General features: G+C 47.7%; 5 protein-coding genes and 1 long non-coding RNA gene across 6 annotated transcripts in view; 2 read left to right on the top strand and 4 right to left on the bottom strand.

The window, feature by feature from the left end:
- The window catches only part of LOC122392194 (failed axon connections-like), a 48,716-nt gene extending 44,849 nt beyond the window's left edge, over positions 1–3,867 (bottom strand). Inside the window, exon 1 of the mRNA XM_043386796.1 lies at positions 3,447–3,867. Within this exon, the coding sequence (XP_043242731.1) occupies positions 3,447–3,767 (321 nt within the window). The 5' untranslated portion in view covers positions 3,768–3,867. The remainder of the gene's footprint in view (positions 1–3,446) is intronic.
- A 5,124-nt stretch (positions 3,868–8,991) lies between these two features.
- LOC122392193 lies at positions 8,992–10,758 on the top strand. The gene is made up of 3 exons (XR_006258478.1): positions 8,992–9,272; positions 9,886–9,964; positions 10,433–10,758. It is a non-coding gene; the product is annotated as an uncharacterized LOC122392193 (long non-coding RNA).
- Positions 10,759–12,181: 1,423 nt separating this feature from the next.
- Positions 12,182–15,972, bottom strand: LOC122392192. The gene is made up of 6 exons (XM_043386795.1): positions 15,426–15,972; positions 14,813–15,042; positions 14,422–14,521; positions 14,026–14,142; positions 13,053–13,208; positions 12,182–12,547 (listed from the first exon to the last, which is right to left on the bottom strand). Exons 1-6 carry the CDS (start codon positions 15,939–15,941, stop codon positions 12,494–12,496), a joined length of 1,173 nt encoding a protein of 390 aa, XP_043242730.1. The 5' UTR covers positions 15,942–15,972; the 3' UTR covers positions 12,182–12,493.
- A 2,263-nt stretch (positions 15,973–18,235) lies between these two features.
- On the bottom strand, positions 18,236–20,287 carry LOC122392191 (maleylacetoacetate isomerase-like). Its single transcript, XM_043386793.1, has 2 exons — positions 19,495–20,287; positions 18,236–19,128 (listed from the first exon to the last, which is right to left on the bottom strand). Exons 1-2 carry the CDS (start codon positions 19,987–19,989, stop codon positions 18,949–18,951), a joined length of 675 nt encoding a protein of 224 aa, XP_043242728.1. The 5' UTR covers positions 19,990–20,287; the 3' UTR covers positions 18,236–18,948.
- A 90-nt stretch (positions 20,288–20,377) lies between these two features.
- On the top strand, positions 20,378–23,469 carry LOC122392190 (N-terminal Xaa-Pro-Lys N-methyltransferase 1-like). The gene is made up of 5 exons (XM_043386792.1): positions 20,378–20,488; positions 20,714–20,984; positions 21,499–21,682; positions 21,989–22,097; positions 23,100–23,469. Exons 2-5 carry the CDS (start codon positions 20,727–20,729, stop codon positions 23,332–23,334), a joined length of 786 nt encoding a protein of 261 aa, XP_043242727.1. The 5' UTR covers positions 20,378–20,488; positions 20,714–20,726; the 3' UTR covers positions 23,335–23,469.
- A 1,670-nt stretch (positions 23,470–25,139) lies between these two features.
- Positions 25,140–27,029, bottom strand: LOC122392198. The gene is made up of 3 exons (XM_043386800.1): positions 27,026–27,029; positions 26,109–26,558; positions 25,140–25,734 (listed from the first exon to the last, which is right to left on the bottom strand). Exons 1-3 carry the CDS (start codon positions 27,027–27,029, stop codon positions 25,574–25,576), a joined length of 615 nt encoding a protein of 204 aa, XP_043242735.1. The 3' UTR covers positions 25,140–25,573.
- Positions 27,030–27,396: the final 367 nt, after the last annotated feature.

The following is a 27,396-nucleotide window of genomic DNA, read 5'->3' as shown; positions in this document are numbered from 1 at the left end:
GCCGCCGGCCGGGCGACGCCGGAGGTCAGCGGGCCAGGAGGGGAGCGGGGTCACCGGCTACAGAACCAGCTGCAGAACGAGATAGGAAATCAGCTAGAAAATCCGCTAGAAAACCAGCTAGGAGACTAGCTACACAACCAGTAAGAAACTAGGATTAGTACCAAAACCAGCAACAGAAACCGCTGGAGAGCCAGGGCAATAGCTCCGAACCAGCTTCATGAACCAGCTACACGATGGGAGACCCGGAGAGACATGATATTCCACAACCAGTGCACTTGTTGCCACTGTGCACCAAGTGTGTCTGTCTGACTGATGAAGCGGTACTCAATTCGAAACCACCTGCTGGCTACCAGACTACCGGACCAGGCCAGTGGTTTACCTCCAGCAGATGGCTCGGAATTATAACGGAGGAGTCTGTGTGAGCTTACTCGAGCTGACTGATGAAGGCTACGAGCCCAGGCGAACAAATGCGTCTACAAAACAAACTCAGAGCTAGGGCGAGGCTATACCGGATAGGTACCCTCAATACAGCCAACCACCCCACAAGACGTCCCGTGCCCCTGTCCCAGATTCTGGACCCACTAGACCCGGACCCGCACCTGCCAATCGCGCCCCTCCTATCTACCCCAGTTATTCCGCGTCCACTCGTTAAACAGTCCACCACTGCGCGATGGCCGGGCGTTCGAGGGCCACCGTGTCAATTTCGACGGTCCCTGGATCAATAGACTCGCCTGGCGCCCGGTCGGTCTGGGTTGAACCAACAGTCAGGAGGGGGAGGGGGTCCAACTCAAACAGTCGACAAACACGGCGCGCCTTGGACGTATGGAGACGATTGTGACGCCCATGGCGCCGCAGTGGGGAGGGGTCCAGTGCTGTGACTGCAATATGCAGGCAGACAATGAAGAATGGACGATTGTGTATCTGTGATTAGTGAATGCACATGGGGAGATTGCTGCAAGAGCCGTATCGTGCCACCCGAAGGGCACAGCCCAACACTTTGAATGGTACGCCGAAAGGGAGGCAAAATTCAAGTACCCAATAAAATAGTCAAAGAAGAAAACAAAATAACAAACAGTGAAAGCAGAAATGCATCTATACCATATAAAAAACACTAGAAAATTACCCATGCATTACAAAAAACATCTTGCAACTGTGCATCAAATTAAATTATTTAACATAAATATGTCATTAATTCATGCCCTAAATACGTCCAGCCTTTCCGCCGAACCGCACCCAAATACGTTCACCGATGGAAAGTTAGCCAGTCCGCAAACCACCCCAGCTCTCGGGAAAGGAAAGTCGCCGAGCGAAAAGTACCTCGTTAATACGGCACGCACCGGTAACACTGGTGCCATTAACCCAGTCTAGCTGCGGCCGAGGTCGCCGATAATCGAGTCACAACTGGAGCGGCTCCAACTACATGCCATTCGAACTATATTAACATACCGGTCTACGCGTGGCCCCGGGCTACAGGCCGAGCTGGTATGGCCCGCCCGCCCCAGAGAACGGCGAGTCTGAACTACTCAGTCACCGAAGCGGCAAACTGTCTGAATGACTCGAGTGGTGTGTTTGAGTACATGATTGGTTTGGCCGAGTCAATATTAGTGTAGTGTACGACGGTAAATTTGGTCACGAGTCTGTTTATATGATTAGGCAAAGGACGGGAATTTAAAGAGCCCGCTACGTTACTGGAATACTAAATGGGAATCAGGTTTAATATCAAAACAAGCTATAACCGATCGCTTCCTGGCGCTCTCAGATCAGGGTAATATTTCGGTTCCGCATATCTGAACAAAATCAATATTGTAATTTGTAACGTAATATAAAATATTGCTTGAGCGTAATTGGCGCTCGGGATCAACGAAGAAGTCCGTTGTAGCTGGGTGTCCTTTTAATCAATTATTCACGTTTAGAATGTAAAACACCGCCGTGAGCTGAATAATTGAATCAGTAATCGGCCAGAAACACCAAACGTGATCCCGTTTCAGGCAAAATGCAGCCGACCAATGTTAGCGATTTATTCAAATTGGGACTGGTTGTAACGCTTTTAGATTTATTCAAGATTTCGATTATATTACTTTAATGCCTTAATTTTACGAAATAGCTGAAAACAACAGTTAATAGAACAAAATAACCGGCAGGCATCAATATAAGCGGCTCTTCAATACAATTTTGGTGAAAAAGTAGATTTCATTGCAAATTTTACCACAAAACATTGAAAATATCATAGCCGGTGTGACATTTTTAATATGCCGAGTGCCTGATCATCTCATTTAACCAGCAGAAACCAGAAGTGTGCTTCCTTTCACCATTATTAGCCTTTACCATAGCAGAGTATGAAGTCCTCTCGAGCTGTCCCTGTTCCACCCCTTCCCCACAGCGGGGTCCCAATAATTACCACATGAACCCACTCGTGCCAGAAGTTCAGGAACCAGCTCAATACGGTCACAAATTCCGCCAGAGTCCCTGTTATAATCCCGGAGACGGAGGGTTCCGCGGTGTACGGTAAAATGACAGGGACGCAGTGACAAATGCTCTTCTGGACCGCGCGACATTCGGGCGAACCATCCCAACCGGGCAGCGGCAGCGCCCTCCCCTCCCCCTACCTACCTCCCCTCCCCTCCCCATAGACCGGCGACGCGGCGCCCCCAGCCGCTCCCCTCCCCCTCCCCAGCGCGAGGGGAAGGGACGGGTGCGGACGAGAAGGGGTACGAGTAATGGCGTCAGCGGGCCAGGGCAGAAATTCAAACACTCGGAGCGGACATGGAAACTTTCGCAGTCAACAGAAGAGAGAGGGAAGGGAAAAGATAGCAAAGAAAATGTGGACAAAAGAGAAACAGGAGAGGAGGGGAGAGGAAAGAAACCAGGAAGAGAAAGAGGCTTTTCAAACGGGAGGGATAATCCCGAAACCAGTCGCAGCCAAGACCGCTATTTTGTCAAAAATATGTCACGTTCAAGCGCGCGTTAAAGTCGCCCATTTTTCGACTTTTACGACCGCGTCAACAACGCTAGCCGGGCGATTAAATCCCGTCCATGTAATCCCACCCAACTGAACAGGCTTGTTCCCGGCGGAATAAAGTTTTAACGGAGATAAGTGCGGCCTAAAACCTTGACCAAACATCGGGGAAGCAGGATAAAACGTGCAGGTGCCGGTACTCGGGAAATCGACCGCCAGTTTCACGTTGACACACAAACCATCGTTGCTCACAAAAAAAAAACTGGGCAAAATTGGACATATGTACCTAGCACATCCGTTATAAAAGATTGTTCGGACCAAGTTCGGCATCAATTATTGATAAACTTCTAATAAACGGCAGGCGTAATGCTGACATATTTCTGAAGCAAAGCAATTTAAAGCACCAGCGATATGAAATCAACGCCCAAAAATTAAATTATTCGAGGAATCAGCGTAATTAGACGGCCCGCCGTTGGCGTCGGCCACTCACCTCATATTTGATGCCTGCGACACGAAGGAACGTCTCCACTTTGAGGCAGAACGGAGAGATCGAGGGCAGGACGGGCGTCCGCGAAAACTGGAACAGATAGACGACATCCTTCTCGAAATCAGCCTTGTGAACGGTCGGCTTGGGAGGCGCCGCCGGCTTCTTTTCCTTCTTCTCTTCGGTCTTCTTCTCCTTCTCCGTGTCCTGGTCGGACTTCTCCTCTTTGTTGACCTCAGCCTTGACCTCTTCTTTGACCGGCACGTCCTGACCGGCGGTGGGCGCCGCCGGGGTCTCGGTCTTGGTCTCGGCAGCCTCGTTGGTCATGGTGGCGTTGGTGTTGGTGTCGGGAGCGGGACTCAGCGGACGTCCACTGCACGCGGCGGTCGAGGCGGCTCTCACGCCGGCGCCACTTTGAAATGGAAGGCACCCTCCGGCGCCGTGACGTCACAGACAACGATCAGCTGCGCAACTTGACTGTGGCGCCGTCTGGACGCCAGATCAACGCCGATAAAAATTATCTGTTGTATCCTATAGGTTCAACAACAGTTCTTGAAGCTATCGAATAAGAGTATCACCCAGAAATATATTATTGTAAATTATCAAAGCGTATTTTCGATGCTTGGACCGCAGGATGGTTGCTAGCCTGACTATCCAGGGCGTGTCCGACGGCGTGCCCCAGCCCCCCTGGACAGGGGCAGCAAAAGCGATCTGTGATATTACGCTACAATAGGCAGCGATTTCGACGCAGGTATACTTTTGAATACACAGTCTATACACCTGACTTATATTTTGTCGTAAACATTAATGTATAACAATTTTCTACGGGGTCTATTGTGAAGCTGAGCTGTAGGTAGTGTCATCTGTCGGGAGCTGCGGAACTAGCCAGACCTTTAATTGCTGTAGATGTCGCTAGCAGCGGACCATTACCGTCTGAGTCAGTCCCCAGCATTGACCATAGAGGTCAATGGTCCCCAGTGACTCACAGGAGGTTCTGGTGAGCGTCGCTTAGACGGCGCTGCCGACAGCGGCGACTCATTCTGTTTACTTCATTTCGGCGCCGCCATGACACATTCCCAGCTGATGGACCGCGGAACTGTCTGAGAGATCTGTTACTGATTCACTAGACGAGTAAGTGCGCTTGCACGTTACTCACGCCTGTTTGGGAAAACGGAAGGTCTTTGGTGGGAGGGTTTGAGGCTTTGAGTCGACGGCCGCGTTCGTCCTCTATATCGCCATAATGATCAGCGCATGCAATCAAATGTGGTGTGGCTTCAATCAAGCGAACACAAATTGTTGAGGTCGTCTCTTGACATGACTTGGTGACCTGCCACTGAACATCCAACACGTGCAGAAAGAAATGTGTGATACGGTGCGTCAAAATGTTGAAATTGTTTGGCACCTATATGGTATGATACATTGATTTTAACTATTTTCGGGAATAGGTGTGGGGGTGTTCCAGACCTCCCCCTCCCCGCCTCCTCCCCTCCCCCACAGTGAGCGGGTCAAATTATCAGTTTAACCCTCGCCGGGCCATTTTTTTATTTCTACATACGGTTTTCTACATACGCGCCGGCCGAGGGGGGAAGGGGCGGGTACGACCCCCCTTCGCCGTTTCGCCCCTGGTGGAGCTAGCGCGTCGCAGAAAAAACGAGCGTGTGCGTTGTTACGAGACGCAGAGATTGGTACCCGATTTTAAGGTCCTAGGTCAACTGTTGACCTCTGAGGTCAGGTCAAGTGCCCCAAGGTACGGTTCAGCTTTTGGTGGATAACTTTGCAAAAACCGGCCGCAGAGCCGCCAGATTTTGGCAGCATCGTGTTCGTCTCGCTCAGGCGCGTCGGATGATGTACTTTTAGTTTGGGTCAGGTCAACTTTGGGTGTTGACCTCAGGTCACGGCCAGGTCAGCGCCCCCAGGTCACAAAGCTAGTCGAAAGAGGTCATGTCGCATATCATTCGATTTTGGCAGGTCTTCCTGAGTCCATTGGTGGCTTTCCTGACTCGCTAGCTCAATTTGATCGGGAGTTATTGACGAAAAACTAATATGACCTTGATGACGTCATAAATGACGTCACGCAAGGTCAACATTGCAAAAGTGACGCATGTAACCTTGCAAGGAGTGCATCAAATCACGATTCTGTGTGCTTGAGATAGTTGGAGATCGTTCCCGGCGCCAGAATAGCAGTTTTTATTTTTCCCCATTGACTTATAATGGTGAGGTCACGAAAATGACCTGACCTCATATGATCTTTAGGAAAAATCCGAGACATACAAGTTGTGAGACTCGTAATGGATACTAGATCCTGCAAGTTTCATTTCCCTGTGAAAGCTCCTCTGGCAGTGAGGGCGTTGCGAAGTTGCGACATCTGAAGACCGCGCAGAGGTTCACTTATGACGTCATAGGTCAGTGACCTGACCTGACCTAAAAATGTGGTCGGTGTCAAAAGATACGGCTTGAATCAAAGGTCAGGTATGCCAAGGTTCAGCTCTCTATCTCCAGCGTGTTCGGAGCTATCGCGAAAACCCCTATTGGGGGGCGTCGGCCGGCGAGGGTTAATTCATTAACGTTTTTTACCGCGGTTGCCAGTAACTGAGCCGATAGAGCCGACAACGACATAGAAGGCTTGATACTTCAAGTAATATGTTGAATGTAAGCGTTGAAAAGAGAGAGAAGTGCAGTAGGCATACCCAATAGGGTATGATACTGGATATATCCAGTACCCACTACCACACCCCAGCGCCACCTCTGAACTCTGAGAGCAGGGGCCAGCATTATAAACACAGCTGACTCTCAGTCATAGTCCCGAGACCCAGTCAGTTGGGGACTCCGACTTATTGGAAGAAGATCTACAGAAGTTTTAGGACGTAACGAGGTAAGCTGAAATAATCACCTTTTAAACTTTTAACCAATTCCGTAAACAATATTCATGTGTCGTCTTTGCGTTGTTCTGGGCTTGCCGTGTAAATAAGTCTACCATTATTTTCATAAGCATACCTATATGCTGCCGTAAGTTATGTGTCCATTGATAAACAGGTCATTTTTAAACAAAATATTTCATAAATAAAGGCACCTGGCACGCATCAAAATCAGGACTGTGGAGTCGAAATCGGTGTCGGAGTCGGATTCGGTCGCAGTCGACAGCTCTGCCCGGAATCGGAGTCGGACTGATTTTTGGAAGCTGGAGTCAGAGTCGGAGTCACCAACAATCCATCGACTCCACAGCCTTGTTCATAGCTGTATGGTTTTCGTGGCATAAATCGAAATAAATAAAATAAACATTTTTCAATGCGGCTCGAGCCGCTGTAAGAGCTGTACCCAGCCAGATCAAACCAGTCCAAACTCGCGTAAACTAAACAGTAGAATTGTTCAAAGGAGCTCGTATGATTTATACGCACACTTTCACGGTGCTTTTGGACTTAGTGCTCAAAGAACCCCTTCCCTGATAAAGAATTCCGACTCGACGCACTATGGTATATAAACCTGGACCTTGCTCGAGGCTCGACGCTTGTAACGCTCGTTGTTGATAAATTTATTTCAGCATCGACTGAGTTCCGTTCATTGTCACCGTCTACCACCTCTTCATCACCATGCTGTCTGCACGTGCTGTTCTGCTGGTGGCACTGCTGACCGTGCTGCTGCACTGCTGTAAAGCCGTCGACAATCAGGTCCACTACATCATGAGGATGGAAGCGATGGCGCCGGCCTCCTCCGGTGAGGCGGTCATGTCTTCTGCAGCTCTGGTCGCGGCCGGGCTTCTGGCTGCCCTGAGGGTGGTCTGAACTGACAGAACCTATCGCTGGCCCACTAGCGTTGCCATGGGGATGGGGTAGGTACTGTTGGGCTATTTCAGGTCAGCTGTGGGAATTTGCTCGACCTCCATTTGTACCGGCATGTATAAAAATACCTTTCGGGTAATGCGAAACCGAACTGCTGTGGTGTCATATAATAAGCCATTTGTGAAGTCATGGCAAGCAGCTACCCGCTTGCTCGGTTGTGTCATAGAACGTTGATATTATAAGTAGACAGTGGATAGGTATAACCGTATAGCTATGGTATATAGCGTAATGCAAATGCAGGAGATCTGCAACGTCTAGTGCATGGTGTTTGAATATGCCCTTGAAAAACGGAAATAAAATATGTCTTCGCTATTATGCTCAACTAGTTACCTATATGGGGATCGGTATGAAACAAATAGGCTCTGAGTGACCGTTTTATTCAGTGCATTTTCAGCGCACAGCCACGGGCTTACGCCTTCATTGACCATAGTTTTTGATGAGTTACCAGTTTCCTTGCGAGTATGTACCATTGTTGTTGAAAGCCAGGTTTTTGACAAGTCCTTGAAGTGCACCTACGAGTAACCCTATAGCATACTGGTTCGAAGAAAGTTATGGTGTAGGGAACGCATAAAACATTACTAATTTCATTCACAAACACGGGTTTTACGGCAATCCCGCATGCATGATTAACCCGGCAGTTGCTGGGGTATTTCGCCACCCACCGTTTGCTGGGGGGGGGGGGCGTTAAACGCCCCCAGCCGATAACTCGAGAACCAATAGGCGCAGCGAAACGCACGAGGCGGCAAACGAAAGAACGCGACGAGACGCTTCAGATGAGTACTTTAAAGTTGAATTTTGAGGTCACAGGTCGGGTCAAGGTCAGGTCAAACACCTGAAATCGGGCTTTCAGCAGCATGGACTTCAGGACTTCGCAATGGGCGCCTCTCGTCATAAACTCTGTCAAAACGGTGCACAATCCATCATATAAGGCCTACAAGAGTGTCAGCTCCATGTAGGGGTCAGTCAAGCATAGGTCAGGGTCAAGGTCAGGTCAACCGGGTAGGCACATATCCCCGAAAATCAAAACTGATATTCGCAGCCTGTGACACATGTTTTACGGGTAATTTGGGGCGTAGAACACGATTGTGACATTCATTTTATCATATGTGTACGTGTTTGGCTCAAAAAGTTCAATTTAAGAAATGCATGTATCATGGTCGTGAAGTAGTCACGAGAAATTACCAAGATTCAGATCAAGATTTTGGAGATATCGGAACGATAATCAATAATCAAAGATAGCCATTTGATTGTTCATGGTATTGACAGTCTAATGGCGTTTACGGCCATGTTTGTATGTCTGTCCTGTGATTTTATATGATTTTTTGAACATATGCCGTTTTTGGTCGAAAACTCAGAAATCATGACGTCACTAAAACCTCGATATCTCAAAAATTTTCCAACCGATTTTTTTGAAACTTTGTCACAATAAACTTCAATCAATTCCCTACAGGTACCCAAAATTCGGCGCGCCTGCGGCGCGCCGTTTTTATGCTATGGTCCGGCGAAAAAAGTGGGGGCGTTTAACGCCCCCCCCCCAGCAACTCGCGGGTTAAAGGAAGATATGCAGCTGCACATGTGGTTAAATGTATCCAATACGCAAACCCGTCTCCTGCCCATAGCGCAATATGCACAGGCATCAACGCGCACACAGTAATATCAGTGTTCTGATATCAGCGCGCTGATATCAGCGCGCTGAGCTATCAGCGATGACGGTTTCAGTCGTGTACGATAAGGCGCTTTTGCGACACACCACTGACAGTAAGAGCAGGTGACGGGACTGTGGCACTTGGCGAGACACGGTGACACTCGGTGACACATAGTGACATTTTGGTGACACTTTGGTGACACCTGTGACACATTGTGACAGTGGTGACGGATTGGTGACAGGCTCGAGTGCCAACCGTCCACAGAAGATTATAGTTTCTCAGCCGATTGATTGTGACCATATGACCTGAGTTGGATTGACTACTCACACTGGCGCTCAGAACCAAAACTGGTAAGTGACTATTTTGCCGTTTTTAGTTGGTACGATGTTTGTTGTTTGTTTTGTTGGGTTAGGCCCTTTCGGTCCAATGAGACCATTTCAGAGCCGGGAGGATGATAGGATATAGGGGGAGACATTGGTCTGGGCAGGCACCCTTGAAAGTCGCCGGGGCTGAGCCCGTCCGAATGGACAGGCCGACCAGCCCCCCAAGCACTCTCTGCACCCGGCTACGGGGTGCGCTCCCTCAGGAGCAGCGGTGCCGCTCCAAGGGAGCAGCCCGCATGAGATAAAGTTGCCTGTCCAGCCCGGAGGGGGTTGCGGCGTGCATCCTGAGGATAGAAGCACGGAACGGTGAGTTGGTACGAGATGTGTTGATGGCCTCCTTGGAAATGTTTGATGCGTCTGCGTTTACCGTTACGAACTAAAGCTGTCCAAAATGTCTTGCATGTCATCTAACGGACTGTATTTGTGTTATGAGGACTAAGTAATGCAACATAAGACTAATCTAGTACTCAAGTGCACATCCGTCATTTTGGTGATCTCATTGAAAAACATATCGGTCAGATACCGCATCTTTTACCTGGTGGCAGGTGGTCTAACTGCTAGTTTGTGTTCTGACCGCCAGAGAACACCTCGCCATGTGTAACCACCGCTCCCCCGGCTTCGGTCGTCTGGTCGTCCAGGAGAACGGATATGGAGAACAGGTGCGTGACGGACGCTGAACTGGCTTTTCGGTATTGGTAGCTCATAGCTGTTTCTATTGTAGATGGTAAACAAGAAAGATCAGCCGGCTAACGTTTTATCTTGGAGTGAAATTAAATGCAAACGTCGCACGACAAGCACTTTGTTCTGTCATCTGACAGTCGTCTCATCTGTCTGACAGCAGTAGCGGCGGAACACCTTCAATTAAGGGGGGGAGGGGGGCACTGCCGACTTTTGGTCCCATTCTTTCCATGCAACGTCCATAGGGCTATTGTTAAAATGTCAAAATCAAACGGGGCACGGTGCCCCGATGCCCTCCCCGTTCCACCGCCTATGTCTGACAGTCACCAGTGTTGTCATTTGGCAGTCATCTGATGTGACGGGTGGTATCCTATAACTGCCGTCTGAGCTGTCATGTGAGATCCGTGTGTCAGTTCTCTGTCATCTGACAGTGACAGCTGCCCCTGCAGGTGGTATGGGCGGAGGAGGAGCTGGCCGGCCTGTTCGGCCTGCTGATTGCCGTGCTGGCCCTGCTGATTGTGCACCTCCTGCTGAGAATCTGCGTCAGCGTCAGTAAGCTGAGTCGTTCCTGCTGCGGGGGATGCCGGACTAGTGATTAATGGAACGGCAGCTGTCTTCACAGCAGAAAAACGCGCCCCTGTAAATATTTATCATTAAACAAGTCATGCGTAGATCATCGTGATAGAAGCGATCGTGTATTTGGAGGACGTTCAAATGAGGCTGAGAATTGTGAAATATATTTATTTGTCATCCTAATACACACCCAACATCGTGACATGAATCTGCTCGTGGCGACCTTTTACGTTAAACTTACAGCATTCCGATGTCTTCCGACAACTGCGATGGTTTCACGATCAAGCTTGAAGCTTTGCATCATTCCCGTTACTTTGTGTGCAACAACGAACAAAACACCATTTGAACACTGAACGTATACATTTGACATCAAACAGCCTACAACACACACGAACGTTGAGGCCACAAAAAAGCACTGCTTGCTTGATAATGAATTTAGCAATCAAGTAAATTATATGCTGAATTTCACTACCTGCCTAAGTAACTGCCCAACAACAGAATAGTGGTAAGATGCGGCCCGATTTCATATAAAGCGTCTACTTTAAACAACCACTGCTTGGCATACTATTTAACTACAGGTACTTTGACATGTGAGTGCATCCAGAAACACTTTATCAGTGATGTGTTAGCATTGAGCATGGTTAGGGAGCAAGCTGACTACGTGGATATTCTATAAACTAACGAGCTCACTAACAACACATGTGAAACAGGTTGAATCACAATGAATGGATGTCAATCCTCCCTCCTCCTTAAAAAGAACATTTATCGACACACACTACGTTTGCCGTTGATTTCGGACCACGAAAATTGCTAATTACGTTAAAATGTACGCACTATTTTATGAGACAGGGGTTATCCCGGCACCCTTCACGTTATTTTTACTCCAAGTCTTTTCTGGTCAGGTCACTAGCACTTAGCTCCAGCTACCAACTCCTGTCCTTTGTCTATGCCTAATGCCTATGCCTATAAACCCTTGCCTATGACAAGCACAAAGGCTTGTTGCAATGTTCACAAATTTGAAAGACGTTAGAGAAAAAATAGATATCTCACTATTCGCATAAAACTGACACGACCCTTCCATCGTTACACATCCTAAAATACCCTTGACATCGGAATGCCTGCACTAAGCACTTGACTAGTAGGACGTTGCCTCTATTTCAACCCAAGCTGCAATGATAGCGGCACCTCCAGCCTCAGAAGATGCCCCTACCGGAGAGCTTGATGATAGCAGATTTCAGTGTCTGACGAATGATCGCGAAGCGTAATCATTTAGCGGCTATTACACTATTCGTAAATGATTAGATCTGGTTTCTTATGTTAATAATCGGTAGAGCTAGCTGTTTTATGCAGTGTTTCCACATATACCTACTTGTTCCCATTGACTTTGCAATGACCATGTTCAGTTTCATTAGTCATATGTTTTTTCTATAAAAATAGCATGAATTTACTACTCATTACTAGTCGCTTGTTTAAATAAGACCAAAATATTCCCGACTTGTGGTCAATGAGGAACGCGTTTCACAAGGTATCAAATGCCATAATGTCTATATCTTTGTTCGGCAGAATGACATTCTTTGAAACCCTTAATTTCATCATTGATCATCATAGAGCCTAGTTTTGGCCGTGGGCCAAGGAACGAGATGACATTTGACCGACCCAATGAACTCTAAAAACGAAACAAATCTGACAAATGTTAAAAGAGCAAAAAAAAAGTACAAGAGTAGGTACCTAAAACTTATGGAAAATAAAGAGAAGGCTCAAGTGAAGGAAAATTCGTTTAGGGACAAGTAGTATTCCTAAAGAAGAGAAGAAAATAACTGATTAAGCGATACTATAAAACAACATTGCAAATTAATTTAATGCAAGCATACAAAAATAGTAAGTCGAGAAGTGGAGATGTTAGATTCCCGGAGATTTCTGGGACGTCGGTAGATCAATCAGCTGTTGAACTGAATTAGAATGATGACATACGTGACCGTGAGGCTCACCACCTGGAACGAAGAAGAGATCATGTGAATGCTGCGTAATTGTTCGCACCTATCACACTTGTCGGAAATGTGCAAGGCATTAATCCCGACATTATAGACAAAATACACATTTCGCGGCTTCTAATGCAGCCTAGATAATGATGCTCTAAGCCATGGGCGTAAGAACAGGCAGGGGGAGGGGCGGAGGGCCATGCCCCCCCTTTCAGCCATTTTTAAAGTGAAATTTCTATTTTGTGATTTAAATAGAGAAATAAACGATTCAGCAAGGTGTGATGAGTACAAAACTGCAATTCATTTTTTCATAGGGGTGTTGGGCTCACACAAAGTAACATTGAAGTTTTGCTGCCCCCCCCCCCTCCCCCACTTTTCGTGAGGTTCTTACGCCCATGCTCTAAACAACAAGCCAGTTCCACTTGATAATAGCAAATATTCATTCTAAGATAAACAAATGCTATAATTCATACAACGATCAAACTATGCAGCATTGATATCCTATTCATCCTCTCACCGCGCCGAAGTTTCTCATGGAGATATCGAAGAGGTCGATGGCGGTGAGCTGCATAGGCTCGCGGGAGCGCTGCATCAGGATGTTGGCCAGTTCCAGCTCGCGGGGGTGCAGGTCGCTCCATGAGGAGCCGTAGTTGGACCGGAAAATGGCCGCGTTCTGACGGGGCGGGGTGGAGGAGGCCGTTAGCTAGAATTAATTAAATTGATTAGTAGGGTAGAACTAGAGATAGATATACGAAGTAGTGATGTCAATAACGGAAAATCGGAATACCGATACCAAACCAATTACCAACCAAAACCGTGGAGAAATACCGAAACCAAACCAACTTGGGAAGATGAGGAAAATAGCAACTTTTTACCGATTTTTTAGCCTCTTAAACATTAGCTAGGGTTCATGATACCAACAAAATACCAAACACATTAGGATTGAAATACCAAATACCGAGTTGGTATCGGTTTTGTATCGGTATACCTAAAAGTCGGTATCCGATTGACATCTCTAATACGAAGCCTAGGTATACAAGGGTTTGAGGCTCGGAAGTGCGTGGAATAGCCTTATACGCTGACTGTTGTGACCATTTCCCCACTATAAATACTCAAAGACGAAATGTTATGCATTGCGGCACAGTATAACTGCAGGCGCTGACTACTAGCGACATCTACGGGACATAGTGGAAAGCTGGACATGTGCAATGCGGCACAGCATAACTCCAGGCAGTGACTACTAGCGACATCTATCGACCGTTGAAGAAAACGAGCCGTGCAGCACAGTTACCACAGGCGCGGACTATTTAGTAGCGATTTTTTTTTTTGTAAAAAGATGATAAAAGCAAACCCCAGGGTGGTTTGGAATGGTTCTTGCTTTAGCGGTCCGAATTTGATGCAATATTTATTAAACTTTACCGCACACAGAATGATAACAATGAATCCAGTCATCGGATACAAAATTTTGTCAAAATAAAGCATTGACTTACAGCATTTCGTACGATATCCACGGATTTGGACTCGAAAAGGATGCAGATTCCAGACGGCAGCATGAATCCAAAGCAGACAAGGGTAGTCATCCAGTCCATGCCATATTGGGAGGTCACCTGAAATGTAAAAAAGTAATACACTTATTAGAAACAACATCATGTTATATAATTGCAGATTTAAATGTCCTGTAAAACGATATTGATGCTCAATTTGAGACGGAGTAAGGCTGTTTCGACTTTCAAACAGCAGACCTGTAGGCTGTTATTCCTGTATTTTACTCTGTCTTACTCTATCTACTCGATACCTTAAATTTCACCCGGATGCAGATGTGGAAAGTCAGACACACACACATCCTTCCCCATCTTACCCTATCAACCCTTTATCCTATATCTTACCCTGATACAGATGTAAGAAGTGAGACACATGTCAAGCAGGCCGGCCAGATGGGTAAGAACGCCGCACTCGTTGAAACTGATTTGAAGTTCATGCTGCAGACTAGAATGAGAAGATCAGGGTCATGCCATGTTATGGTTCAGAGAATGTGATGGAATGTATAGAAGTGTAACAGCCCAATACTGACTCTGTAAATGAAAAGCGATGCGCAAATTTAACTGGACAGTCCAATCCAGACGAATCAACCGAAAAGCTCACCAATATCGCGACAATTAGGCAATTAACAAGAGCTAGACAAGTTGAAAAACAACAGGGCTGAGGAACACATTAGGTCTTTGAACTCAAGCACGTGCTCGTCTCATGAATTCATTCCAAATTCCGGACCCCACTTACTCCCAGAGCAGTGAGTGCGCCTCGAGCAGTTCGTTCCAGGGCCGCACGTTGGCGCCCTGGTCGGAGTTGGCAGCGTTCCAGACGGCACCGGAAGCGGCCCGTCTCCGGGTCAGCAGTTTGGACACGTGTCGAGACAGGTGCGTCAGGTGGCTGTAGAGGAACACGTTGATGCTGTGTACGGTGGAGACGCTGAGAAGGTTGGCGCCGTATACCGAGACCAGGTGGACGAACTGGAGAGAGAGAGAGAGAGAGAGAGAGAGGGGGGGGGAGAGAGGGAGAGAGAGAGGGAGATAGAGAGAGGCGTTAGAGTGGGGTCGAAGACACAGCAGACTGGTAATAAAAACGGTGTTTTACACTGAGGTGAGACGATGGAGCGCGATTAGAGCAAAATTGCGGCAAAATAACTCTAAGATAGCTCCAAGAGCGACGCTAGAGTAGTTTTAGATTGCTATTAGAACGTCACACTCACACCATTCGTTTAGCCAAAGAGGAAGCTAAAGTTTACGTTCGATGAAAAAATGAAACAAAAATGATCGAAGAATAAGTCTAAAAATGTTGGAAATGCCGAACACCGTGAAAAGGTATCTCACCATCTTTCTCACCCCGTTCTCACCTGCAGCAGCACCAGCAGTGAGTGCACCACCACGCTCTCGGCTCTCACCACTGGCGGAAACAGGCTGAACCGGCTGACGTCATCACCAATCTCCCGCTGATGACGCACCGCCAGCAGGCCGCCCACCACGTGCAGGACGATCATAAACAGGAACGTCTTTACCGCGATGATGTAGATCAGCTTCAGACGGAATTTGGGGCGTTCGAGACGGAGATCGGCGAAGACGGGGAGGGCTTGAGTACGAGCCATGATGTTGAGAGCGCGAGGGAACGCTCCGGCGCGGAAAGACAGAGCCGGGAGGAGGAATTGGAGGAGGCTGAAGTGTTGACAAGCCTGGATGGCCATGAACAGAATCGAGCTGATTGGGTAGTTGGGGAGCGTGCGAATAAAGGCCACAGCCTGGGTCATCAGAGTAGCCGCCAGCACAGCACGGAGCAGGAACCACGGGAGCCGACCCCATCCGGACGGAGGGCACTGGAGCACCCCCAGGAGACACACCCGACTCCAGAAACGCATCCAGAGACCGATGATCCCAGCCAGACTGTCCCGGGGAGGGTTAGCGACATGGATCGGCGCCGGCCAGCCAACCCGCCCAGCCATCCCCTCCTTACCGGCTCCATTCTCCACCGAGCGTGCCTTCTCCTCCAGAGGAGTGGGGCCGACGCCACGGCGGTACGGTAGACCGCCACGGGAGCCCAGGGCGCGGGGGCGACCGATACCGTCAGCCTCAGCCGTGATCATGGTTAATGAGGAATAGGAATGACAGTTACGGTGTGATTGTTTTCGGAAGTGCTTAGCTGCTGTTTATGTGGTCGCTCGCTGTCCGCTTGTAATCAGCGTATCTTTTTTATCGTCGCTCTTTTGCTTGCTATGGTTTTTCAACTCAGATAGCTATCTTCAGAAGAATGACTTGGATTGGATTCAGTAGGTCTTCTCACCCTCCAACACCGATCAGGTCACGTTGCTCAGAAATCTTCATTATTTTCTCCTTCCTCACACTGCCGCCAGCGCGGCAGTAACTTCAGTAACCAAGGGTCAACTGTCTTGCCTGTCTGCCTAACCGCCCGTCTTGGAGTGAGCTCTTCTCTTCTTCGACGGCCGATCCAGCCGGAGCCTCTGTCCCAGGTCCTTCTCCTCCGCCGGTCCTGACACGAATCCCCTCTTCAAGCCACCCTCGAGACCTCGCTACCTCTGTTAGCCTCTGCCCAGACCTTCCCATTATCCTCTAACCTCTGCGCAGTCCGAGCTATGAGCTGCGCGGACGCCCCAAGAAAGGTTATTACCTATGATAAACACTAATCATCGATACCATATAGCTCTGACTGAATGTAAAATGGGCAGCCGCCAGTGAAAATCGAACGGTCCTAATGGACCTATCAAAGTGACGCATATGTGATGAACTCGGATGAGATTATGAGACGTGCCTAGCAAATGACACGGCAGAGACATTATCGGCACCGAATAATTGACTTCTAAGGTATAGGACGGCTGCTTGACCGCGTTTAATCTTTAAATGAGTCTGAAATTCGCCGGTGTAGGCAATAGGCAAGCATCGCATTGTGAATTGGTCATTGACTTGATTGCGTGGTGAACACAATCGATTAACAATTATTTAGCAGTATTTAGAATATTCGTTCGTCAAAATTGGTGCCGTCCTCGTGAGTGACGATATAAAACTTATCAGAGGGACACAAACAACTGCTGTGTGCCTGAATCCGGCCGATTCAGGCACATTCTCTTGAACCATTTTGCTATCGCTTTCAACACATTTACATTTAATTCATCAGTGAACATTTACTTAGGCCGTGCATATAGAACGGTTTCAATATTCCTCATTTTAGGAATCTTATTGCTTCGCACCGTCGTAGACGAGAAAAAATAATGGCTATTGCTCCGCTCGGTGGCGAGAATTTATCGAACTACATGGTAATTGAAACAGTATACTGTATGAATTACACCATAGCACGCCCTACCAACGTAGCATATACCGGAAGGCCTTACTGTCAGCCATTGGGGTTGCAGGTGTTTATGCTGCCCATTTAATAATGTCGTGAACTATTCAAGGACAGTTTTCAGGGGTCTTTTATGCTTCTATTATGTGAAGCTTACCCTCGCGGTGACTGGACACCGCAGATGATTGTAATAAGACGGCGCCTATAGGTAGGCACACATTGTCCTCTTTTTGTGTGAAGTTCCAGCGGTACAAAATCTAATCCAGTTTATTGTTGTGGTTTGGGTAGCGGTATATTTAATACTGCAGCACTTGACTTTTGGACAGTTGAATTTCCCGTAACTTCTTAACTGGCGCTGATGCATGTTGCAAAATTAGAAGAAAAAATACAAACTAAAACCAAACGACATATCGCATCGTATGAGGACGAGAAAGACAGAGTTCGTGCTTCCTCGTTTTCCTATGTATGTAGGTGTAAAAAGTGCGGTGCGCAACCGAGAGTCTCGACTACGACTTCTAACACTATGTGAGGTCACGGTTACTATCCCCTCAGAATCCCATCAGGAACTCGCCAGGCTCCCCGTCAGGTGGCAGCCGCAATGTTTATGCGACATCCGCACTGATGAGCTGCTACTGATTATTGGGCTGACCTTTGGAGAGCGGCTGGCAGAGAAATGAGCTCATATCGGCTAAATGTCGAGCGTGACGCGTATGCACAAACACTATCACAATACTATTGTCATTTTAAATGTCATATGCATTATTCGTAGATCAGAAATTCAGTTATGCTACTGGCCTTGAGCTTCACTATTTTCATTGTTTTGACCTTTGGTTTCTTCATTGTTTATCAGACAAAAAGTTTAAAAGTATAAAAGTATATTTAACAAAAGAAGCAATTATGATCGTCATGTATCCCTGTAAAAACGCCTGCCGTCCTGTGTTCACATATCAATAGAAAAAAATGCAAATAAATAGCCAGATGCTGCCGCTGTCGTGGTCAGAACAGCACAGATTTGATCGTGACTTTGCAGATATGCACAAAAGCTTCCAGGCTCCAGCATACTGCTGCCTCATGGTGTGTCGGCAGAAATTCGGCGTTCATTCACCCTCATCTGTTTGCTCCTCGCACAGCTAGCGTAAAACTAACATTGAACTTCCACCCACACGAGTATTTTAGCTGGAATTCGCCACTGCTCAGTCATTTTCGAGTTTCGATCTTCAAGCTACCGTAATACGATTCACCACCAGGCACAGTCATGAGTCGAACTTCCAATCTCAATCAGACACGACTCAGTACCACAGTAAATTAAATGAGCGGCAATGGCATGCTATATCAGCTATTATTGTTTCACTCTTCAACCAAAATGCATCATCATCAGACATGTTAAAATGTCAGTCAGATGTCAATGACTGTCACTTGTCAGACCTGTCGCTTCTCAGTCGTGTTTATCAGTCCATTGTCAGTCACAGATGGTCACAGTCAGTCTTCTTCTGTTTCCATAAACCGTTGGTCAGGCGCCCCCCCCCCCCCCCATCATTCCCCATCCACAGATCTCTCTCCCCCTCCACCCTTCACCTCTTCTCCGCTGCATTTTTAGCCGCGATACCGGCCATAAAACCAGGAGGACAATCCACCATCTTCTCCGGGTGGGTATCGGCGAACTCCGGCGTCTTTACGAGATGGTTGTGAAGGCGAGTGATGATTGGAAACTTGGTGGTGTCCACCTTGAACCGCAGCTGGGCGTTCAGCACCTGGGGGACAAAAGGGACACATAAGGGTCGTCAGGAGGAGAAAATCGAGCTTTTGAATCGGTCACCTTCAGAAGAGAGAACGTATAAATATAAAAGTGCCCAATTCCCTATGACATAACTGAGGTGTTCAGTGAGCCAGACTCGATTGTAATCGTATACTCGATATAAACTTTTGCTGATATAACTCATAAGTTAGAACGGTTTCACCGGATGCCGCTAAACCACAGCAGATTTCCGGGAGCCGGAAGCCAGAACCGACTCTATCATATATAATTAGTTACTAAGTTACGGCATTTCTAATGCATCCGACAAACACATTTTATCTTAGGACACAATAATGAAAAGCCGTTCAGTTTCTGGACTCACCTGCGGCACCAGGCAGCAGTCGGCGAGGGTCAGCTCGTCACCCACGCAGTGCGTTCCGGCTGTCTTGGCCAGCATGCCCTCCAGCGCCGTGAATCCCTTATCGATGGCCTCCTGACCCCACGCCAGGCCGGCGCCCTCTCCACCAATCGCCTCCAGTCGCGCGTAGGCGCCAGACTGCACCGGCTGGATCCCAGCGTTTATCATTTCACAAATCTGACGCACGATGGCCCGCTGCGAGCGGTCGGACGGCAGAAGACTTGGCTCGGGCTGGAGTTCCTCCAGATACTCCAGTATAGCCATCGACTGGGTGAGCATCAGGTCTCCGTCGATAAAGGTGGGGACTTGTCCCATGGGGTTCACCTTCAGAAACTCCTCGCCACGCTGTTCACCTTTCAGGAGGTTGATGGGACGATATTCGTAGTCGATTCCTTTTGCACGCAGAGCGACTCGCACACGCCACGAGCACGAGCTCATGAAGAACGAGTACAGAATCATCGCGGCGAAAGTTTGCGGGAGCGGTGCAGACAGGCGGGGCAGCGTGTCGAACCAGTGCAGCGGAGCTAGTGGACTGATGGGCCTTATCCGCCCGGTGCTACGGCCTCATCGGCCAATTTGAAGGTCAGGATTAGCAATCAAGCATGACTCAGCAATGTAGTCTTGTTTCCAAGCGGGGTCCGGCACCGGGAAGTGGCAGTTTTCCATGACATAATATGATTGAATATTGTTAACTCAGATGAGCTTTCCTTTTAAGTGCACTGTGTACACGTAAACTTATTTGTGACATACATGACTTATGCTCTAAAGCAAGAGCAAAATAGCAGCAAAACATTATTGCTGCATTTTAGTGCTAAATTCACCAAGAGAGCGAAGTTGGCGCAGCAGCGTCATTTGTGGATCCCGCCATTTCTTTGCTGTTAAATTGAAATTGCTGGATATTGATGTTCATGATTAACGTGTTTATTTCAGCTTTTGTATTTCAGGCTTCAGTCTAAGTGTGGGTATTGAAAGTAGACCTTCAAGAATGATATTTTATTTAATACTGATACTGATTCAACATTTCGAACTTCCTCGGATAGTCGATGGTTTTCTCATCTATGCTAAATTCTGGTTGTACATATGAAGTGTTTTTGTGATTGAATGTCCTGCTGTTTGGAGTATCTGATATTTTTTCCATACAATTCCATGTCTATGCTGACCAACATTAATCATATAATTGCAGCACAACTCCAACAATGAGCCAGCTGAGTGACGAAATAAGCTGCGTCAGCTGCACAGAGTCCAGTCAGGAGTCCCCAATGGCAGCCACCTCCGAGGGCTCAGATGGCGAAGCCCCATCATCGCCAGACCCAAACAGCCTCATCAGCTACTCCAAGGCAGCCAGCTACTGGGACGGCGTGCCCGCCTCGGTGAACGGGATGCTGGGGGGACTGGGTCAGGTCTCCAGCCTGGACATCAGGACGTCTGATGAACTGCTCACAGCGATCTGGAAGGTAAATTGTACAAAAGGGAGTTTTCCTTGCTGGGGATTGGCCTGGGTTGATTTTCTTATTACTTTTGCTTGGTATTGAACTTTTACTGGGATGGCTTACAATCAGTGGCAGTGATTGCTGTATGTCAGACTTGGGTCACTCGGATAATGAAAGTGGCTTAGTGGTGAGGCATTTCTAACATCCACCAATCTGGCAATGGTTGGTTCTGGTAAAAAATGCTATTAATGAGGCAAAAAGCAAGACACGATATGATGGTCAATAACTTTCTGATAATTTTATTTTTTAGTTGACATGAGCATGATACAATATCCATCTGTGGTTTTCTGTCATTCTTTTTTTCAAAAATGATTTGCAATTGCATTTTGTCACATTTTTCTGCACTCTCGTTTTTGCTTCAATGGCTTCCTACTGCCAGATAATATCAGATCATGCTAAACAAATGTATGGACTGGACTGTCATGCCTAGTTTGTTTATTTGACCCTTTTTAATATTCCCACTTTGTCCGTTTTACAGCGTCCGAACGCGCCGGGCCGGGAGCGCGCACTGGACTGCGGCGCCGGGATCGGACGCATCACGCGCCTCCTACTCAGCAGAAGGTTCCAGACCGTCGATGCCGTCGAGCAGTGCGCAAAATTTGTGGAGGCGGCGCGGACGGCGCTGGCTGACAACCCGCATGTTGGAGAGATCTACTGTGCAGGTAACTGAAGCATGATTTCAACAGGTGTGCTTCAGTCACATCTTATTTTCGAGCATAGATTGATATTGATCTAGGTTGATAAGTTGCTGAACGCCTGTGCGAATATGTTCATGCTTCTTAATACGTTCTTTCATCATGTCATTCATTCTCTCAAATAAAACAGAACAGGCTTACTTGAAACTGTTAGAACTATGTATGTGCAAAAGATATTGACAGCTCATCTCCATGTTGGTAAACGTGACAATTTTCAATAAAAAATGGAAACGATTCACTCAGCTCTCACACACCGCCGCGCCCGTGTTTCAGGCCTGCAGGAGTTCACCCCTCAGCCCGACTTCTATGATGTTATCTGGTGTCAGTGGGTGCTGGGACACCTCACAGATGACGATCTGGTCCAGTTCTTCGCCAGATGCGCGTGAGTAGAGCCGAGGAATGTGAAAGGGTAACGTCCTGTAAACGCTAACATAATCGTCCGTATTGCGGACATGATTCTATAAATTGGACATTTTATTAGGATAAGGGTGGGCGATGTGGAATATTGCCAACTTTTGACAGACATTATTTTCCTTTTGGTCGATCATGTGTGCCCGTCCTTTTTCATGTCTGGCCTTCGCCGTAACAGTTCGCTGCTTCGACCTATGCAAATTCAAAGTTCAAGGCTACCTTTTTACGCGCCCACGTTGACCTCACCACATACCCAATGACCCAGGGCCGTGTTATAGGGTGTCGAGGGCTCTAGTTTTGCTGGTCAGTATCCAAAACCGTTTGTGCCGTCACCCGCCTCGTTAGTCGCGCCACGGCCGACGGTAAAACCAGTCGCCAAATACGCCTCCTGACCTTCCGTCGTGCCCCACCCACTCGCCGTCGTGGGGTATTGACTCGGCAAACAGTGATTAGTAGTAGTTTTTCATTGGGTGGCTGCATTAATCTGCCCGTGAATGGGCCTGCAGTGTTGGTGTTGGGTGGTTATTAGTGGCTTTTATTGCCCCGCGGTTGCTGTGGATTTTCGGTTCGGTCTCTGTGTTTGCTCGTTAATTCTTTGTAGTGTGTTCGCCGTTGGAGTAGGAATTTCACGTCACAAATTAACGTCATTCAATGTGACGTCATGAGGTTTTACGCGTGCCCTCCGTTGGCATACCACGTGTGACGTCACAAATTGACGCAATGAAGTGTGACGTCATGAGAACTACGAACTGCCAATGAATACACTACGGGGTTCCGTTGTAGCAACGGAAATTTGTCAATCGTGCGCGTATAACAATTCAAAATCAATAATAATAATATATTGATATCAAAATATGTCATCGAATATGTTCGAAATCCAAAATAATTTTCCACTAAAATCGACATAATGCAAACCACTGTGCGTCGTTGCCCTGTGAGACCATATCTTACATTCTATTCCTCCCCTTTTCAGACGCGGTCTTCGTCCCAATGGCGTCATCATTGTCAAAGAGAACCTCGCGTCAGGCGCGGAGCCGGAATACGACGCTACTGACTCGAGCGTGACTCGTCCTCGCGCGCTACTAGAAGCCATCTTTGAGCGGGCTGGTCTGAGCATCAGTTCGACAAGAAAACAGAACGGGATGCCGAGGGGGCTGTATGAGGTGAGGATGTATGTTCTGAGGCCGGTGGAAGGGGTGGAAAGCTAAAAGGAGGGGGAGCGAGAGAGAAAGAGAGAGAGAGAGAGAGAGAGAGAGAGGGAGAGAGAGAGAGAGAGAGAGAGAGAGAGAGAGAGAGAGAGAGAGAGAGAGAGAGAGAGAGAGAGAGAGAGAGAGAGAGAGAGAGAGAGAGAGAGAGAGAGAGAGAGAGAGAGAGAGAGAGAGAGAGAGGCAAAACGAAGGACAGGGTTGGCAGGGGGTGGCAAAAACTGGTTTTTGCCAGTGGTTTTAACCGGTTTAAACCGGCTGGCAGAAACCCTGGTGGCAAGAACTGGCAAAAACTGGCTAAAACTCAGATGGTCAAACCTACAACTTTTCTAGTTAGGAATGGATTTGAAATGTACAAATGCATTTCTGGTAGTTATAGAGATGCACTAAACATTCTGAAGTTTGCCTCATTACTTATCCCTGCTTAAAATGTCTATGCATGTCAGTAGACATCCACAACGGAATGTATTTCCATGTAGGGGAGAGTGGGGCAAGACGGCCACGGTAAGTAGGGTGCCATGCGGTGCCGTGCGCATATTAGTGGCAGATACCCCTTCGTACTTCTGATTGTGCAGGACTCACCCAGTCACCCTTGCACTGGCTCATTGTCACCCCCAAAAGGCATCTTACTAGCTCCTTATGGAAAGCCCATGAAAATGTTTCTGAGTTATGAAGCATTTCAATGGTCAATGTCATTTCTGTTTGAAAGCATAAAGCTTTCACCGAATTCTCCTTAAAATGTTTCATGTTAAAATTCATGTCCAGGCATAGCATTGTGATATTTCTGAGTTTTTGCCAGTTTTTGCCACTTTTTGCCGGATTAAACCGGTTTAAACCGGCAAATGGCATAAACTAGTTTTTGCCGGCAAAAATGCCAACCCTGACGAAGGAAGAGAGGAAGGTATATGGGGGAACGGGTTATAAATGGTGTAAAGTCTAGAGCTTGTGACAGAAGGCTGGACATCCGCAGCCCAGACATATCAATTCCCCTCCAAGAAAGAGACCTGAGTATTGAGGCGCGAGGAGGCAGTTGAAGCGAATGATTACAGAAAACTGAGCAAGCAGTTCTTCGTTAACTGCCGAGTGTGGCTTGTGACTGAGCTAATGTTGTTCAATGTTGAGTAGAGTAGTAAGCTGGCAGATAGTGAGACATAAGAGAAGATCGATACTTTTTTAGACGTGTACACTGCACATGCTTGGATCCTGCCATGCTTCTGGTAACAGTGTATCATGATGTATGGAGTGTTTTGGAAACCGTTTTGCACGTTTTTGCTGTGTCTGCTATGAATCGAATCAGTACTTGGCCGTGAATCATCAACGATCATGGTATTGGCTGTTGACGTTGTCCTGCTGTGTGGTTTTAAACCCGTGTGATTTTTACGTTAGTGTTGAGCACGCCTCCCAATAGAGAATCTGTCATTTGTTGTGGATATTGATGGGTTTCGTCGTTGTATTAGCCACTAAACTGGCTGGCTTTGATCGAGGAGTACCTACCACCCGTTTTGGTAATGCTGCTAAGATCAAAGCGCCGTGTATCTAAGTGTTTACCCGATGTGTCTCATGCAGTGCAAAGGCGCTAGTGCTTGTCGCATTTTGCTGGATTTTTTTAAAGCTTGTAATAAACTTTGCTGAAGCTAAAATAGTTGCGTTTCAGCATTTCAATTTCAACGCTCAAATCATTGTGTGGCAAAAAGTACGACGCGTTAGTTACTTTGTTAAGTGACCGATTCTTGTGAGCGATAACACTTATTATCAAAAAACATTTATTGAACAAATGACACCAGCATAGACTAAAACTACGTTAAGACAGCTCAGAAGCTGTAATTCTCACGTTTCGCTACACCAACACAACACAACACAAGACATGAAAGACAGATACCATGAAAGACGTTCTGCATTGCGACTTCAGCCAACGCAAGAAAACGGAACGGTAGCGACTGCCAACATTCACAACAACAAAAGCGTCATGACGCAATCCTTATGAGGTGACTATCTTCTAACAATAGTTCAGACGACTACCGTAACGCTTTCTGCATGCAGTAGCATTCATTTCACGGGTTTGGTTATTGCCTAGTTTCCATTTCTCGCTAGCTTCTCTCCGCATTATACCTACCCGTCTTTGGTTTTATACTCTCGTCATTTCTGGTAGATGTTAGCTGGTAGGTTCTACTGACAGAAGACGGTAGACTCCACGTTCCCTCAGGATTTGAAGACTGGCGGGTCGGGAAGACAAGGTGTCCACTCAGGCCTTGAAGACTGGCGGCTTGATGTCCCGAATGATGGTTTTGTCCTCGTGGTGGACCGTGGTGTGTCCTACAGGGTGTCCTACAGGGTGTCCCACGGGGTGTGCTCCGTGTCCGCCGTGGTACACACCGTACTCCTTGGGAATGTAGATCGGGGGAACTAGAACAGAGGGGGCGCTGTTAGAGACAGAAAATGGGGTTTTGCAAGACGAAAAAATGTTATAGATAGGAGTAAGGTAGTTTCGTTACCAGACCTACTGGTTAGCACGAGCCGCACTCGCATATCTAACTCGTCTGGGCTGACTCCAACCCTTCCTGGGCCCTCTGGCAACCCTCTCGGCGCTTAAATGCCGGTCCGAGAAACCATTGATTACCTGTCCATTGATTTCTTCTTTTAACCGTATCCACGCAGTTTCTAGCCTGCATGCCGTGCGAGCCGGCGTAGAGCCGGCGTCTAGTCCCACTACTCCCGTTAGGTTCCTTACTTCTGTGCGTTACTTCTGGTCGTCCCTCCATCCCCGTTGTATGTCTCACCTCCATACGACCCGGCGTACACGGGCCGGTAGTCGCCGCTGAAGTGGTGGCTCTCGTGGTGCCCCGTCTCGGTCACCACGTGCCGGCCCACCGGGTGACCGCCGTGACCTCCCGGCGGCGGCAGCACGATCGGCAGGATGTAGATGGATGGACCGTACCCGTAGCCGTAGCCGGAGCCGGAGCCGTAGCCGCCCGGAGCCGGGGCGTAGAGGGGCGAGAGGTACGAGTTAGAGGTCTTACCGTCCTCGGCGGAGGCGGCACTGTCCTCGGCGTCCTCAGAGGAACCGGAGCCCTCGGAGTAACCGGAGCCCTCTGCAGAGAGCTCAGAGGGCTCGATGACGTCCAGACTGCGACCCAGGGTCTGTTCCTCAGAGTCGTGGGCCCGCTGTGCGCGGTTCAGGTCGAGTGGCGACCAGCCCTCCTCCTGGCCCAGATCAGCAGACTCCGAGACTGGAATGGATAGTTAGACTTGATCATGCGACTACACTGTGGCTATTCTAAACGACATTAACGTGTAATAAACTAACCTTGTGTATCAGCTATAGCTCCTAGCACGACCTACTGTAGTGAACATCCTTATGTAAGTCCGGCTCATTGCCTATTCAAAAGAGTAATTACTACTTTTCTAGATATTTGACATGTAATCAATAGCAATACTGGAGGCAGAAAGCCATACACAAACGATTAACAATGCATCGGATGTGATTGACATCAGTTTACGGTTGCCGTTCCTTCATTTTTTTTCTTAACAATGTTTTGCTTCGTAGAACGTCTAGTTTACTTAGATATATTATTATACGCATCAAATTATGTCACTGATTGCATAACTGGTGTTATGAAATAATTACGCAACTTTTACCTCAACTGATTACAAATAAGTACCTATATGTAAGGAAGTGACAAGGCACAGCAAATACCCATTCATTTAAAGCAATTTTGTCCGTGGTCAAGTATATGTAGGTACATTTGCCAACCAACATGAAAACGCTCTCTGATAACCGTCCCACAATGTCTTGATAAGCAGATTGATATCGAGTTCTCACCTGAACTCCTGCTGGAGGCAGACGGGACTGCATCGACTTCCTCTTTGACGGGGACTGCGACTGCTGCCGCCAGCAGGCTCAGCAAGATAATGGGCTGAAAACAAACGTGTGGTGTGGCGGTAAAAGGGAAGCTCACAAAAGGGTGAATCACCGCGAAATAGATCGAAACCTATTCAAAGCGGGGTGTGGATATTAGACGTTGCTGAATGATTTTAGATGGGCGGAAAGGGTTGGATTCTGAATGG

Source organism: Amphibalanus amphitrite, unplaced genomic scaffold, assembly GCF_019059575.1.
Source record: "Amphibalanus amphitrite isolate SeventyFive unplaced genomic scaffold, NRLGWU_Aamphi_draft 000474F_arrow, whole genome shotgun sequence".
In the NCBI taxonomy this organism is placed as follows: Eukaryota; Metazoa; Arthropoda; class Thecostraca; order Balanomorpha; family Balanidae; genus Amphibalanus; species Amphibalanus amphitrite.
Note: the sequence above shows the minus strand (reverse complement) of the source record. Positions and strands in the feature narration are given on the sequence as shown.

What these genes read in the sequence shown, in the direction of transcription:
- LOC122392198 (XM_043386800.1), bottom strand. An exon ending in GTACGCCGGGTCGTATGGAG is followed by an intron (nt 25,735 to 26,108) that starts GTGAGACATACA and finishes CCTCTGTTCTAG; the next exon opens with TTCCCCCGATCTACATTCCC.
- LOC122392191 (XM_043386793.1), bottom strand. Translation starts at nt 19,989, where the DNA reads ATGATTCTGTACTCGTTCTTCATGAGCTCGTGCTCGTGGCGTGTGCGA. An exon ending in ACTGCTGCCTGGTGCCGCAG is followed by an intron (nt 19,129 to 19,494) that starts GTGAGTCCAGAA and finishes TTTGTCCCCCAG; the next exon opens with GTGCTGAACGCCCAGCTGCG.
- LOC122392190 (XM_043386792.1), top strand. Translation starts at nt 20,727, where the DNA reads ATGAGCCAGCTGAGTGACGAAATAAGCTGCGTCAGCTGCACAGAGTCC. An exon ending in TGCTCACAGCGATCTGGAAG is followed by an intron (nt 20,985 to 21,498) that starts GTAAATTGTACA and finishes TCCGTTTTACAG; the next exon opens with CGTCCGAACGCGCCGGGCCG. An exon ending in CAGTTCTTCGCCAGATGCGC is followed by an intron (nt 22,098 to 23,099) that starts GTGAGTAGAGCC and finishes TCCCCTTTTCAG; the next exon opens with ACGCGGTCTTCGTCCCAATG.
- LOC122392192 (XM_043386795.1), bottom strand. Translation starts at nt 15,941, where the DNA reads ATGCGTTTCTGGAGTCGGGTGTGTCTCCTGGGGGTGCTCCAGTGCCCT. An exon ending in GCGCACTCACTGCTCTGGGA is followed by an intron (nt 14,522 to 14,812) that starts GTAAGTGGGGTC and finishes TTCTCATTCTAG; the next exon opens with TCTGCAGCATGAACTTCAAA. An exon ending in TGGATATCGTACGAAATGCT is followed by an intron (nt 13,209 to 14,025) that starts GTAAGTCAATGC and finishes CCGCCCCGTCAG; the next exon opens with AACGCGGCCATTTTCCGGTC.